General features: G+C 38.0%; 1 protein-coding gene across 1 annotated transcript in view; it reads right to left on the reverse strand.

The window, feature by feature from the left end:
- Positions 1-506: 506 nt before the first annotated feature.
- Positions 507-16,122, reverse strand: part of TFAM (transcription factor A, mitochondrial) — a 16,079-nt gene continuing 463 nt past the window's right edge. The window contains exons 2-7 of the mRNA XM_050960759.1: positions 14,842-14,888; positions 13,971-14,068; positions 9,976-10,125; positions 7,070-7,165; positions 4,994-5,050; positions 507-1,425 (exon numbers count right to left, since the gene is read on the reverse strand). Of these exons, the coding sequence (XP_050816716.1) occupies positions 1,156-1,425; positions 4,994-5,050; positions 7,070-7,165; positions 9,976-10,125; positions 13,971-14,068; positions 14,842-14,888 (718 nt within the window). The 3' untranslated portion in view covers positions 507-1,155. The remainder of the gene's footprint in view (positions 1,426-4,993; positions 5,051-7,069; positions 7,166-9,975; positions 10,126-13,970; positions 14,069-14,841; positions 14,889-16,122) is intronic.

Below are 16,122 nucleotides of genomic sequence, written 5' to 3' on the forward strand. Positions count from 1 at the left end.
GAGGGCCTATAACCTGAGACCCACCACCCAGAGCTGAAGTCCTCAGGCTTCAGCTGCCAGTCCGTTACTGTAACAGGCTGTAACAATACGTTACAGGCTTCAGAACTTCCTATGACTCCTTGCTTTTTTTCCCTCATTCATGGAGAAAATTCCACAAATACAAAGTTATTTGGAATTGCTTTCAGTTAGTTGCAATTACTGTAAGTTATTTAACATACAAGTTTGGAATAAATTTGGGAAATGGGAGATTATTTCTAAAAGGTAACTTCTCTAGAGACCAGGAGTTTTGCCACTGACTTCAGCAAGGGGAGGAGAAGGCTCCAAGAGACATCAATCAGATCTTGACATAGCCCAGTTTTATTCCTAAATCAGAAACCACGGTTTTGTAACAGCTGATAACTTCAAAAAAGTGTATATTGCTTCTCTTGGAAACTACCCCAAAGCTGACAATGATAAAATGGTGTTTCACAGATTTTTGAAGTAATGGCATAAAACTCAAGGGAAAATATTTTGTACAAAACTCATTGATTTTTTTATTCTATTCAACTTAAATGTATGCATAGATGTGTGATACATACAAGTGGTACACAGATGAATATGGATGCAAGTAACAACTAAATGTGTACATAATTCTGAAGTTTACATTTGTTGTGAGAGGAACTGAAATTAGCAAAAAATACATACCCAGACATTTATTTCCAGCTAATGCATGCGCTACTAACACTAGGGAGGAAACAGAACATACTTCTGTTGTAAATTCGAGTTTCATCTCCCAATTAGTTACAACATCTAGAAGATAATATCACAGATTATGGTTGCTCTCATTAAAATATCGTATAAATTACAAAAACTAATACTTGTCTGCATTATTGTGGGTCCAAGAATGCTCGTCCCATCACAATCAATCGGTATCAAAAGTATTCACAGCTTGATTAATGTTGATTAGGTTTATACAGACTATGTTACACCTGCAAAGATCATTTCTCTAGATAATTCTGAGGGAGATATTCAAATCTCTCTTACCCAATTTTTTCTTAAATATCTTATATAAACCATCTTATTTTTTCAAAAATTCAGTGCTAGTGCTAAGTGCATTAACACAAGTTGAATAAAGTCATGGCAATCAAGTAATTAAATATAAAACATTTACCAGCTTTATTCTTCAGAATTTTTTGTCTTTAATTTTGCTATAACTTCTGGTGATGAAGAATCTTTAGTTCTTTGAATCTTCTTTATAGTTTTAACCCTCTTTTTTGAAACAACATTTTTTACAGTTTTCTTCTCTGTTGCAACTCTTGATTTTTTGAGTCTTCTGTTTTTGTAACGTATCAGATCTTCACGTCCAACATCAACCATTTGCTCCTCCCATGACTTCATTTCATTTTCATACCGAACCTTGTCATCTTCAGCAAGCTGTAGATATGTCTGGGAAATAATTTAAAATGTTTCAATATTTCCTTAGGTAAAATTCCAGCTGTTGCTGTAAATGGAAATTCTCCCAAATCCCATGGCATTTTCCCCTTCCCAATACTCCACAAGAATTTGAAGCATCTGTTTCTTAGAAGCAAATTCACTTACAAATGAAAGCACTAATAAGTTGCTGCATAGTAAGTTATTTATGTCTTTAAACGACATAAGAAAGTCTACTTCAAATTCCTCAGTAACCTCTACCTTCACTTTCTTAAGAGCTGTCATTTCTTCTGCTTCTTGAGACCTTCAGGCCCCCTACATATTCAATTTTCCCTCCATCCTAGTGCTTTATGTTGAGGTAGAATATTCAGGCAATTGCATATTTACAAATTTACTCTTCTGGAATGTTTTAAGCAATTTCAGCTAAACCAAATAAAGCATTAGCTGCATGCTCTACTAAACTCATGAGCCCTGAAACAATGTTGAGATTTCAGACTTAATACTTCAATGAGGAAACTGCCTTTTCAATTTTAAATGTTAGAAAAACTATTTGTATAGCATGGTACTTTACACCTAGACCGACAAGTCCCCATCTTGAGCTTATAATATAATATACTCTGTTTGCATGAAGTCTTCTTATGAGCACATTAGAAGTGTGTTACCTATTTGCACAGACACGTCAGACCCTCAGAAAAAATCTTTAACTCTCCCTTTTCCCCATTGCTAAGTAAATATTAGCTAAGAAATACTATGTTTAGAGGCAGTTAAGGTTACAGCAGGACAAATTCCATCCATCCAAAACTTTAGAAGAATGGAAATAAAAAGTTAAGTAGAAAGACTTGTGCATTTCTCTCCATTCAACTATTGATATGATAATATACTCCAATACTCCATAAGACTTTTGTTTCCAACAAATACCAAAAAGCACTAAGTGGCCTCAACTTCAAATTTGCACTTTAACACAAAACCTTAACTGTAAGATCATATTCTTTTATATCAATTATGCCAACAGATCAGTACATCTGACTGTCACATTCCATGCATTTGGGAAATGACTCTGCCTTATCATTTCTGAGGTCACTAAGGTTTTGCATTGGAGTACAAGTTTGATGAAGCTGGGATACATAAGGATTAAAGCTGGAAAGAGAAACCAAACAGATATTTCTGCACAACCAATTTCAAATTTGATTCTCTCTCTAGAAAGAATATGAAATATAAAATAGCTTCGTGCTCCAATTATACATTCAAACAAACATTATTTGGACAGAGGAAATTCAGGACAAGGAATGCCAAGTTTAAAAGTAAGTCAAGATTAAGAAAGGCCAATTGGGTTTTTATTAGGGCTGTCAAGTGATTACAAAAATTAATCATGATTAATCACATTATGAAACAATAACAGAATACTATTTATTTAAATATTTTGGATGTTTTCTACATTTTCAAATATATTGATTTCAATTACAACACAGAATACAAAGAGTACAGTGCTCGCTTTGTATTTGTTTTTGATTACAAGTAGTTGCACTGTAAAAAAACAAAAGAAAATAGTATTTTTCAAATCACCTAATACAAGTACTGTTGTGCAATCTCTATCATGAAAGTTGAATTTACAAATGTAGAATTATGTAAAAAACCCGGCATTCAAAAATGAAACCATGTAAAACTTTAGCGCCTACAAGTCCACTCAGTCCTACTTTTTGTTCAGCCAATTGCTCAAACAAGTTTGTTTACATTTGCAGGAGATAATGCTGCCTAGTTGTTTACCATATCACCTGAAAGTGAGAGGCCGTTCACATAGCACTTTTGTAGCTGGCATTAAAAGGTATTTATGTGCCAGATGCACTAAAGATTCATATGTCCTTTCGTGCTTCATCCACCATTCCAGGGGACATGCGTCCATGCTGATGATGGGTTCTGCTCAATAACAATCCAAAGCAGTACGGACCGATGCATGTTCATTTTCATTATTTGAATCAGATGCCCCCAGCAGAAGATTGATTTTCTTTTTTGGTGGTTCAGGTTCTGTAGTTTCCGCATTGGAGTGTTCCTCTTTTAAGATTTTGGAGAGCATGCTCCACACCCTGTCCCTCACAGATTTTGGAATGCACTTCAGATTTTTAACCTGGGGTCCAGTGCCATGGCTATCTTTCGAAATCTCACATTGGTACCTTCTTTGCGTTTTGTGAAATCTGCAGTGAAAGTGTTCTTAAAATGAACAACATATGCTGGGTTATCATCTGAGACTGCTATAACATGAAATATATGGCAGAATGTGGGTAAAACAGAACAGGGGACATACTATTCTCCCCAGGGAGTTCAGTCACAAATTTAATTAACACATTTTTTTTAAATGAGCATCATCAGCATGGAAGCACGTCCTCTGGAATGGGGGCCGAAGCATAAAGGGGCATACAAATATTTGGAATATCTGGCACATAAATACCTTGCAATGCCAGCTACAAAAGTGCCATGCGAATGGCCTGTTCTCACTTCCTGGTGACATTGCAAGTAAGAAGAGGGCAGCATTATCTCTTGTAAATGTAAAGAAACTTGTTTGTCTTAGCGATTGGTTGAACAAGAAGTAGGACTGAGTGGACTTGTAGGCTCTAAAGTTTGACACTGTCTTATTATTAAGTGCAGATATATAAAACAATAAAAATCTAAATTTGTAAGTAGCACTTCCACAACAGAGATTGCACTACACTATTTGTCTGAGGTGAACTGAAAAATACTATTTTTTTTACTCAGTTTTACTGTGCAAATATTTGTAATCAAAATTATACACTTTGATTTCAATTACAACACAGAATACAATATATATGAAAATGTAGAAAAACAAACAAAATATTTAATAAATGTCAACTGGTATTCCATTGTTTAACAGTGCAATTAACACTGATTAATCATGATTAATGTTTTTAATTGAGATTTTTTTTTTTACTTAATCGCGTGAGTTAACTGCAATTAATCAGCAGCCCTAGTTTTTATACTATTTTAATGTGGAATGCTTCAAATATTCTCGTACACTGATCTGGAGCATCATACCTCAGTGCACTATTAAAGACAGCAAAAAAGTCACATGAAGTAAGATTTTTCCCATGCATGTAACAGTGTTATTTTTAAAATTTCTATTAAACATAGCAAAAGAACTCATTCCCCATGAGAACCAAATCCATTACTAGTTTGAAGTTTTTAAAAAGATCTAATTTCATTTATGAAAGCAAGAAGTTAATTTGAAAAAATTTAACTGTTTTTTTCTTTCATACTCAGGAATCAATATTCCTCCCTAACACCACCCACCCATTCCACTGCTTAATGAAATGTTATCAGTACTTTTTAAAAAGTGGTCACTGTTGTATTAAGAATCAACATGAGACATTTCAGCCTGAAGTGTAATTGGTTTCAAGAATTTATAAAATAAATGAAAATAAAATCCTTTAGTAAAAAATGCACTTTAACTATAATAAAAGGTTGGTGTAACTAGAATTTACAAGAGTGTCCTGGAGTCAGAATGACTAAACTGTATTCTGTAGTTGGAGAACACTTAGCTGGACTGGAGCCTCACCAAAAGCTAGACACATACCTGCTTTTGAGAACTGGATAGATCTTGCCATTCTTCAAATAAATTCTTCATCTTTGCCTACAAAACACAAACTCTCTCAAACTCATGTAAAAAACTTGGATCATGAGATTCTCAAGGGTATAAGCTAAAAGGAACTAAAGTCCTCCTAAAGCAAAACTAGTTGACAGCTAAATACCTTTGATTCCACTAAAAACCACCATTCTTCATGCTCTTAAAATGGAAAGTTGTGCACTGCTTGAGATGGGACAGTATGTACCAGTACAGAATACCAGCACACACTGTGTTTCATGAACAAACATCAACACGAAAACGACCAAAATCTCTGAAGTGCTATCTGCATGTACTTTACAAATTAGACATTTTGATTATTTCACTATGTCTGTAAATAGTATTTGAACTTTATAAATACTGTCAGTCTTCATGAAACAGGTAAACTGGGACTGGTAATCTTGACCTTTTTACAGATGGCGAAATAGAGGTAAATTGACTTGCTCATGGGCACCCTGAACGTCACAGAAAGGTGACTAGAGCCAGGGGGAGCAAACGTGGAAAGAAAGACAGAAGAGAAGGGCTAAATATGAGGAAGCTAGCTAGGAATAAAATTAGTTATGGGGGAAAAGTAAGGATAGAAGATGAAGGGTGTTTGCTGAATTGGAAGGTAGGCAGATGTTAGAAAACAGATGGAGAAATGAGGGTACAAGGAAAGTAAGCAGAGAGCAAGAAGGGGACACTAAACAAGGTGGAATGAATTCACCACTCTTAAGTGATAGTCTGACTTTTGGGGAGGTGGATACTTTCCCATCACTAAAAGGCTGCTCCAATGCAAAACTGAAACAAAAAACCAATTAACTAAGAAGTTCAAGTGTAAATGGGCAGACTTATGGGTAGTCTGCCAAGGGGATCATCTATATATTTCTGTTGTTGTCCATCTAGTTAGTTTTTAAGTGAGGTGAAACTTGGGGGTTCGCAAGACAAATCAGACTCCTGAAAGGGATACAGTAGTCTGGAAAGGTTTAGCGCCACTGACCTATACCTTCATGAGACATACAGTTAACACTTGCTATAGCTGATCATCTTAGTTCTAGAGAAATAAGCTGGTTGATTATATGAATGGATCACCTCAGAGAGAAATGCCTTGCATCATTCGTTGACCCTCTCCATATAATCAAACATAACTGCAGGATATCAAAGAGTTCCTTCCACTCAGCTGGGAAATTAGTGGCCTTGATACTAAGCATGGATTAAATATAGTTTTCTATCCAGTCAAATGAACTTTATCATGATTTGAATCTATTTAAATTATGGTTTGCATTTGTAGACCCTGCTGGTGTGCTTTCACATAGTGCTGTTTGAAACATGTATGTTAAAGTGTACTAGGGAACCTTTTATGGCACACTAGCAGGATCTACATAAATCAATCAACACATTAGCATGCTTTAGAAATCACACCCAGTAGAATGCATTACCCTACTGTATAGACAAGTGCTGATTTGGTTAAACTGGGGCAACCTTTTGTATGGCTTATTTATAGTTTAAGTCAATTTGGAACAGGCTGAAGCTAATCCAAAAATGAGCCACGCTTAAACCAATGTCATGTCCACACAAGGGTTTTTACTGAGTTACTCCAATCAGTTTAAATTCACACCTGAAGTTAAATTGGTGCACATTTCTTGTACAGACAAGGTCTTCATTAAAGTGATGCAACCCTGTGTTTAGACCTAAGAAAGAAGCAGGGAAAAATGGAATTCTCCAGCTACAGAATAAGAGTGAGTAAGTCTAAAAATTCCCACTTCTGCCTAGCAAAGGAAGATCCAGAAATACTGAACTGTTTGGTATCAGAGGGGTAGCCGTGTTAGCCTGGACATGCATCTGAAGAAGTGGGTATTCACCCACGAAAGCTCATGCTCCAAAACGTCTGTTAGTCTATAAGGTGCCACAGGATTCTTTGCTGCTTGAACTGTTTGAATTGTTACCTGTAAGAGAAGCTAGAACAAATTTTCTGAAAGCAACAAATTTTGGAAGATAGTCATTTTACCAATGAAGAAATCTAAAGTTAACCAATTTTGCCCTGTTTACCTGAACTGAAATTCCCTTAGCTTCGTGGAAGTGTTCAGACATAAAAATGTTAAAGCCAGTACGAGGTCTTTTAGGCTTTCCAAGCACTGTTAATTCCTAAAAGATTGTAAGAAGGCAGAAGTTATTTTTCTGTGAATGAGTCAACCCATTGATTATATATATTTATAATTTGTTTCAATTCATTTTAGCAAAGCTGATTATACCATTAGCTTTTTATTGACTATTTTACACTTACTAAAAAAAAAAGCATTTTACAAAAAGATCAATTTCTTATGCAAAATTGCATTACACTGTGGACAAGAGACCATTATGGTTTACAATAACACCAAATGACTCTTCACTTGTGAACCAACTCATACTTTAACCCAGATTGAGACAATAGGCTAGATTTGAGCCCATTGGAGGAAGGGATCATGACTAGCTACATGAACCGAAATGTGGAGGACTGCACTAAACATCTCAGTTTCTTCTAAGGGTCATTTTTATTTCACTATCAGTGGACTCCTTGAACAAAAATGAGTGGTTAATTTATTAGTAAGGCTCCTGTCAAATTTACCTTAGGCAGGTTAACTATTTGGCTTTGATACTAAACACAGCATAAAATTTCTGGCCTTGCCTGGGAACCTTCATTTGTTGGATTGCACCAATTGTGATTTTATGATATTTTCAAGCATTGATTAGAGAAGATAGACAGCTTCTTCTTTAGGACAATGGAGAAGTTGTTTTGTAGTTTCACTTTACGCCTGATCAGGATTTTCCTGCATTCATTGGACAGGCTTTGGACTCATATTGAGAGGTAACTACATTGCAAAGCATTAGATCAAAACAGTTTGCTTTAAAGAGTTTTTCCTAAGTTGTTTCTTCCATTACCTATAGTTTTAAATCCAAACGTTGCTCTTCTTCAGGGAAGATGAAGGTGTGACACTGCACCCCATATTCTTCATAGTAATATTATTATATGATATGATTATAGCATAATGATTATATATTTTATGCAAGATAAGTAATGTGAGGTGTCATTGGAAAAGTTATGATTTGCTGAATGATTATCCTATTTGTATGCATGTATCTTTTTGTATCTGAAGTTATGAATATTGACTATATCTGTATTTCAAATGTAGCTCCACCTGGATGATGCCCACTAAACAAAATGCTTTCAGTCTAGATAGCTGATTGGGAAGGGCCTATTCAGGACAATAAACCATTAGAGAAAACAACAGGCCCTCAAAGAAGCTTATCTCCCACCTGGTGAGCCTTTCTGCGAACACTCCTAACAGCCTATAAGTAATGTCTGCTATGACTCTACAAGGACATGTAACCAGGTCACATGATTCTGGATTCCATCTTGGGATGTCAGTATTTTTCCACAAACTGGTCTGAGAACCAAGTTTTGAAGCAAAGGGATCCCGCCATATGCTAAAGCTGTATAAGGCAGGGAGTAACATCATCTGTGGTTGTTCACTCCTCACACAAGATGACTCCTGGAAATACCTGAGGAACAAAGAGTGAACTGGGGGAAGTGCTGGACTAAAGGAATTTCTAGCCTGTGTATGAAACACCTGGGGATTCCAAGCTGTAAAGCAAATGCATCTTATCCCTTAAGGACCTGCAGCCTGCTTGTATCATCTCTTAGGGTGATAATCTGCTAATTCATATCCAACCTATCTAGGATATTAAGTTCAGTGTCCATTTTTTGTTTATTTGCTAGGTAATCTGATTTATCTGTTGCTATCCCTTATAATCACTTAAAATCTAATAAGCATTTGTAGTTAATAAACTTGTTTTTAGTTTAATCTAAATCAGTGAGCTTTGACTGCAGTGCTTGGGGAATATCTCTGCTTGGTTACCACAAGTGTGCATAGTTCTCTTCATATTGAGGGAGAGGCCAACCACATATTAAACCCATTTACTGGCCAGATTTGACCAGAGCAGGATGGTACAGCTCTGGCGTCCCAGGCCGGGAAGCTGATGGTTAGAGAGCCCTGCGTGTAACTGCAGCTGGTGTGTCCCTTACCTGTATGAGTGCTGGTGAAAGTGTAAGCTGGAGGGCCTTGCAGCTTGTCATAGCAGTACAGTGTGAGAGGGAGCCCAGGCTGGTGGGTTAGGGGGCTCTGTGGTACTCAAGTTCCAGGTGGCACCCCAGGGTGAACCCATCACAGAAGGAGTGGAAGGAGAATATGTACATTTCTTAATCCTGGAGTTCTTACTCTGATACCAAGGACATGTGAAGTGCCAACCTTATTACCTCGTCTAGTATAGGTGTTGGTGGCTACAATGGTTTTGAGGAGGCTTAGTCAACTGGATGACATCCTGGATCTGAGAAATCCAGGGGCTGGTGAACTGAATCCTCATGGAAAGCTATTTCCAGGACACTTCCTTCACTTGGAGACCTCTGGTGTTGTTGCTCCCTTCTGACAGGCCTCTTCCAGGACACTGACCATATGGGAAATAATTGGAGTGGAGCACTTGCTACCTAGTCATTGTTACTTGTTCTTTTTGCTGAAATTATCTGCCATCTTCACCTTGACAGAGGGGACTGTGGCAAATAAGGGTTAATAATTGGCTTTGCAGCATATTCAACCAAATATTGCAGGACTGTGCTGATTCTCATGCACCAGAAGATGAAACTGGCTGGTCTATTTTCATGGTCTCAGTTAAGTGAAATGGAAAAAAGTATAGCACCGTGAGAAGCAAATTAAATAAAGTAATCAATAAACCCAAGTATTATAGGAAACATCAGTAATGATTTAAGCACGATTTTTAACGTGACAGCATTCCTTTAAAACATTATTTCTAGCCTAGCATTGTAATCATGATCCATGTTTAATAACCACTTGAAACAACCAGATTAATACATTAAAAAGTTACCTTAAAAGGGAAAATGAAATCACATTTTGAGTACTTACCCTCTTTTTCCTCATTGCTTTTCTTTTCGCACGTTTTTGTCTCCTTTCTTCTTTCAAAGCTACTATCTGGGCTGGACTTAACTGTGCTTTGTATTTGGCCAGTTCTTCTTTGTATGCTTGCCTCTCTACCTTTGCAGCTGCTTCATATGTCTATAAGCACAAAAATCATGAAAGCAACCAAAGAAAGCAAACATAACTGTCAATTTCAGCTAAACATTCTACCTTTAAAACAGTGACTCTCAACCTTTCCAGACAATTGTACCCCTTTCAGGAGTTCAATTTGTTTTGCGTATCCCCAAATTTCACCTCACTTAAAAACTACTTGCTTACAAAATCAGACAAAAATACAAGTGTCACAGCACACTATTACTGAAAAATTGCTTACTTTCTCATTTTTACCATACAATTATAAAATAAATCAACTGGAATATAAATATTGTACTTACATTTCAGTGTACAGAGCAGTATAAACAAGTCATCATCAGTATGAAATTTTAGTTTGTACTGACTTCTCTAATGCTTTTTATGTAGTCTGTTGTGCAAGTAGGCAAATATCTAGATGAACTGATACACCCACTGGAAGACCTCTGCGTACCCCCATGGATATGAGTACCCCTGGTTGAGAACCACTGCTTTAAAACACTCTAAAGATCAAACAGCCTTCCAAAGGATGCAGGCTATAGCAGGATACGGATACTGGCCTGCTATGCAGTAAACAGAATCATCAGGCTTCACAGAGTCCCTAGAAATAATCAGTGCAGCAGAGATGCATATAATCTCTAGCAAAGAAGCGTTCTTGTAACATGAGCTCCCCACCTCCCACATGTAACAGCCCCATATCTTTGTCCTGCCCCTCCTTTCGGGGGGGTGGGGAGGGGACACATAATCCATAGGAGTTAGTCTTCAGGATGAAGTAACCCCCTAATCAACACAACAGTAATTTGATACAACTATTCTTTAGACCCTCTGCCACGCATGTATCATATTATGCATTCACAGCAACTGTATCAACAGTACATACCATTTACACCATCATTTGGATTGAAAAGCTAACCAATGTATTAGCTACCACTATGTCAGATTCCATTAGTTAAGTGCTAATGCAGCAACTACACCAGTGATGGGCCTCCTAATGCTCCTGAATGCTCCTGTCCGGCCTTCAGAGATGCTGTAACAACTCAGAGTACACTAGCTCTGTCACTTATCAAGCTGGCTGCATGCCAGCGCAAGAACAGCTGAAGAGTTACTCTCCTGATTTCCCCCAATTACCTCCACTTGAAAAGTAGCTGTCCCTCCCTGTTTCTCTTGGATGCACCGTCTTGGTGTTGGTTGCGGGGCTGCCAGCAGGGGTTGGCCACTGCTGCCCTCTGGAGACACCTGAGACATAATGCTGGAGGAGCAGGCAGCCAGTGACTTCCCCACCTTCCCTGGGGTAGTGGGGCTCAGATTTTGGGCTTCAGCTCTGGGAAGGCGAAGCAGCAGGCTCTGGTTACGGGGTTTCAGGCTCCGCCCGAGGGCTCCGGCTGCGTGGCAGGAGGGCCCAGGGCTCCGGCTGCACAGCTTCAGGCTCCATCTCCCGTCCATGGGGCTTTGGGATCTGGTCACAGGGCTTCAGATTCCAGCCCCCCACTGCCTCCCCCAGCCACCTACCCACACACCCCATTGCCCTGACAACCCCCTCAACCAGGGCTTAATTTATCCCAAGGCTTGCCAGGGCTGAGTAAGTCTGCTGTGAAAAATGATACTTGTATGTTTGTTACTATCGCTTTTCACAATAGATTTTCTAGCTAGCAATAAATAAATTACAATGATTTGGACATGTATATGTGCATGTTTATTTGTTTTTCCTAAAGCTAATCAAGTATTTTAGGAAAAAAAATATGGCACTCTGAGGCCACCAAAAAATTTGTCCTGAAAACCCATCTTAGAACAGTGCTAGCACCACAGCAAGGATGCTAGGGCCAAGATGACTAGTGCTGGAGTGCCAAAGTAGTGCAGAGTACCAGAAACTAATTGCACTCAAGCTCCAAAGCAGGTGCCAAAGTGCTGAGTCACCAAAGTATCCAAAGCAAAGGCCTCAAAAATATAGCTAACAGAGAAGATTTGACAGGAAAGCAGAGAGGAAATATGAAGATAAATATCTGAAATGTCACTGGAAACCAGGCTAAAACTGGAGCAATGGACAATCAGGTGCTGCCTCCAACAGGGAGTTCCTTTGATAACTGTAGTCAAGAAGGAACTGGCTTGGAATGTTCCAAGGGCAGCATTTATAGTCTGCAGTGGGTGCAATTGCACCCGGGACCCTAGCTCATACTCTACCTCTCTACTGCTGCCCTCAAGGATCAAAAGAAGATGTAACGCACAAGTTTGCTAGTCCTACACTAAGAAGTTAAGACCCAGAAGTGAAAAATCTCACACAGATAGTACCTTTAGAGAAACTACTTTCAACAGATTAGAGTCTAAACTCCAGGATCATAATCTCACCAGGAGGAAAGACTGTACTATGTGATCTCTCATAAAATGTGAGTCTCATTTACCAGAACAGCACAAAGACAGGAGACCAAGAGAAACAGGAAGTATATAGGTTAGAATAATCATGTGGGACCCCTCCGAAGAGCTATTTTCTATAATACATCAAGTTTAGGTGCTATATCTGAGAAACAAGATTTATTCAATTTATTTCACTTATATATTACAAAGCATATAGATTTATACTATACAATTAAAATAAAGTATCAAAATTAAAATATTTGTAATGGTTTTCCCCTCCACAATACAACCATCACAAATCTAAACATCTTACATACTTCAGCTTGCTTCTTCCATGAACACCCAAGGGGAAAAAAAAGTGCATTAACAGCCAGGTTTCTTGTGGAAGCACAAAGATTTGAAGTCCCTTTCTTAGAAAATGCCCACCAGAAGCCCACTCCCACACCTCTAGATATCAAATGGTGACAGACAAATTCCAAATTAATCAGATTCCAAACCGTTTAGAATTTTCTCTCTTAAAACCAACACCTTGGACTTCATCCTGAGACTAACTGCCAGTTAATGACAATCACAGAGCACCGGTGTTATGCATTCCTGGTATGAAATATTAAGATGTGCTAACACATTCAATACTAACTTAAGTTATGGATGAGAGGAAGATGTAGACATATATAGACAGGACAATAGTCTAGCCTAAAGGTAACAGATATGAATAACTGTAGCAAATTATTCACCTGGGAAAAAAACACCGTTCCACTTGTCTCATCAGGCCAATATAGAAGAGTGTTTCAGAGAACAATTGCTACCTGAGCATCCATGAGCCATCTAGGATCTATAAAGATCCCTGAATTGTAAATCTATGCTACAAACAGCACCATGCATCCTCAGGGGTGTCACTATAATCTTTGTCAATCCTTCCAATTGCTTAACAACCTACAAGCGCTATTTCAGTCTCCTCTGGATTGAATCTCAACCAGCTCTCATGGAGACACCAAGTAATTTGTTCTAAGAGGATCAGATGAGGAAAAAAAAAAAAAAACAGAGCTTTTGCTTAACACACTAAAAAACACAATGGCATGTATTTCCTTCCTAACCATCACAACAGCTACATATATTAATTGATCAATGGGAAATAAACAGAACCTTGTAGAATCCCATGACACTTCTCTCAGGGAATTCTCATTATGAAAGAAGTTGAATAATTTGCTAAGGACTGCAAATCAGTCAACACCGCTTTATGATCAAGTGTTTAAGGAAACAGTTCTAAAAGAATCTGTACATGCTTTATCCTTGTTCATTGTTAGTAGGAGAGATCAAGTTCTGCAATACCATTTGTCCCATACCAGGTCTAAAACCTGAGAACTCCAGATACTGTAAGTTGCCATGCTACAACCTTTTCAACAAAATTTCCTTTGATAAGACACACCAAACCCAGCCAACATAAAAATAAGACTCAATATGCAACTGAAAGAGCATAAAACAAAAGAAAAAAATATCAAGCTTACTTGTTTCTCTGACACTGGTAGCTCTTTCCAAGCATATGCAATTTTTTTTGCTATCTCCAAAATGCTCACATCTGTGAAACAGAAGAAATTTTTAACTTCTTAGTTTACAAGGAACAGAGTAAGAAAATTGAACCTGTTTTAATGTTTAAAATGTTTTTCGTTTTCCCCAGGAAAGAATTTGCTACTGGTATTTTTCTGCCACAGACATTCTTTTTCCATAAAACCTGTCCTAATATGCCAGTACAAGAAACTGTGAACACCAGGTGAATAAAATAGCTTTTCTTTAATTCTTAACAGAAAGATTAAATGTCACTATTTCAGAAACAGGAATTTTTTTGTGTGACCTACACAGAATTTTTTTAGAAGTTGGGCTTATGTTTCTTTTTCTTCTTTACACTGCATAGACAAACTGAAAGTTAGTTTTTTTTAAGTTTCTGCTTGTGTTTTTTACTTAGAAATACCAGAAAAGTCGAGTCTCAACTTCCCTCATTTTGCCAGAGGATCTCATGGAAGAGACCAGTACAGGTTCAGTTTTACACCTTAACTGAAGGAGAAGTGGTGTTGAATCTTCAAATGGCAGGTACTTCATCTAAAATGTCAATAAGCATTAACAATCCCTAATTTCCCCCAAACAATGGTTTAGAGAGACTGCCTTAAATGCCCTTCCCTTCTCAACTAGCTTTCACTCCTTACTTCTGTAATATCATCATTTCACAAATTCTTCAATCAGAATGTTTTTTCAGGTCAAACAAGACTTGAACTTGTAAAATAGAAGAAGTTAAGATTTTTGTTGACAAAAATCCTTCAAGGGTTTCTTTACACATCCTAGTGAGGGAAAGGGCACAGGCTCAATTCCTCCCCTTCAACACACTTTCCAAAAATGCCAGTTCCACTTTTCCATTATTGACATGACTGAACCTAAGCATTCAGTAAGTAATTCAGGCTCAAAAGTATAGGAAGACAAGACAGACCTGGAATACATGGGTCAGCCTCTCCTTTCACACTCCACTCAACAATGCCACATTTTGCCATGTACTATTAGATTTTAGGAGAAAAGAAGGGTAACTTTATCAAGCTGAGGAAGACTAATACTTTATCAGGTCTACAAACAACTTTTTGTGCCCCTAGGATGGAATATACTAATTTGTAGACTAAGGTTTTGTCTAAACTACCAAGTTTTGTCAACAAAACTTATGTTGACATCCAAAGGTCGACAAAACAAAAATCGCAAAAAGGGTGTTCGCACTGGCTTCCTTTGTTGACAGATAACGTTCACATTGTGGGCACCATCATCGACAGCATGAGCAATGTACTGTGGGTATGTATCCTACAGTGCAGTGTTGTGGGAAAGCAGAGTTGATTGCTGCGCATCTTGGGAGGATTCCCTCCATGTTCTCCCACAGCCTCCTCAGCTGCAGGGAGTGGCATCATGAGTAACTCTGTGAGCTCTCTCTGCTGAGGAATGTTAAAGCAGGGGCTGCTGTGTTCCTAGTGCAGGGCAGAGCAGGAGCATTCCAATGATTTGTTCCCTGCAGTTCTGAAAGGGGCGGGTCACATGGTGCTGTTTATAGCATAGATTTACAATTTAGGGATTTTTATAGATTCTAGATGGCTCATGGATGCTCTGGCAGCACTTGTGGTCTGAAACACTGTTCTATACTGGCCCAGTGAACAAAGTGCAACAGTGTTTTTTTCCCAGATGAATAATTTGCTACAGTTATTCATATCTGTCACCTTTACGCTAGATTATTGTCCTCTCCATAAGTCTACATCTTCCCATCACGCATAGCTTAAGTTAGCATTGAATGTGTTAGCACATCTTAATATTTCATGCCAGAAATGCATAACACTGGTGCTCTGTGATCTGCCTTTACTGCCGGTTAGTTTTCAGGGTGGTGTCCAAGGCGGTTTACGGCGACAAAACTTGGTAGTGTAGACAAAGCCTAAGTCACAGGAAGAACTCATGCACTGGGATCTGGGTAGGTAACTGGATAAGATCTTCAATCATATTTTAATAGGAGAAAGTTACCTCAAAGCTTGTCCAAGATAATCATAAATCATAATTTAGTTTCAATACTTTAAAATAATCATTTCTATATACAGTAATCCTCAATTAGACCAAGTTTCCTCATTCCCAAATAAATTTTTCCAT

This window comes from Gopherus flavomarginatus, chromosome 6 (genome assembly GCF_025201925.1).
Source record: "Gopherus flavomarginatus isolate rGopFla2 chromosome 6, rGopFla2.mat.asm, whole genome shotgun sequence".
Lineage (NCBI taxonomy): Eukaryota > Metazoa > Chordata > Testudines > Testudinidae > Gopherus > Gopherus flavomarginatus.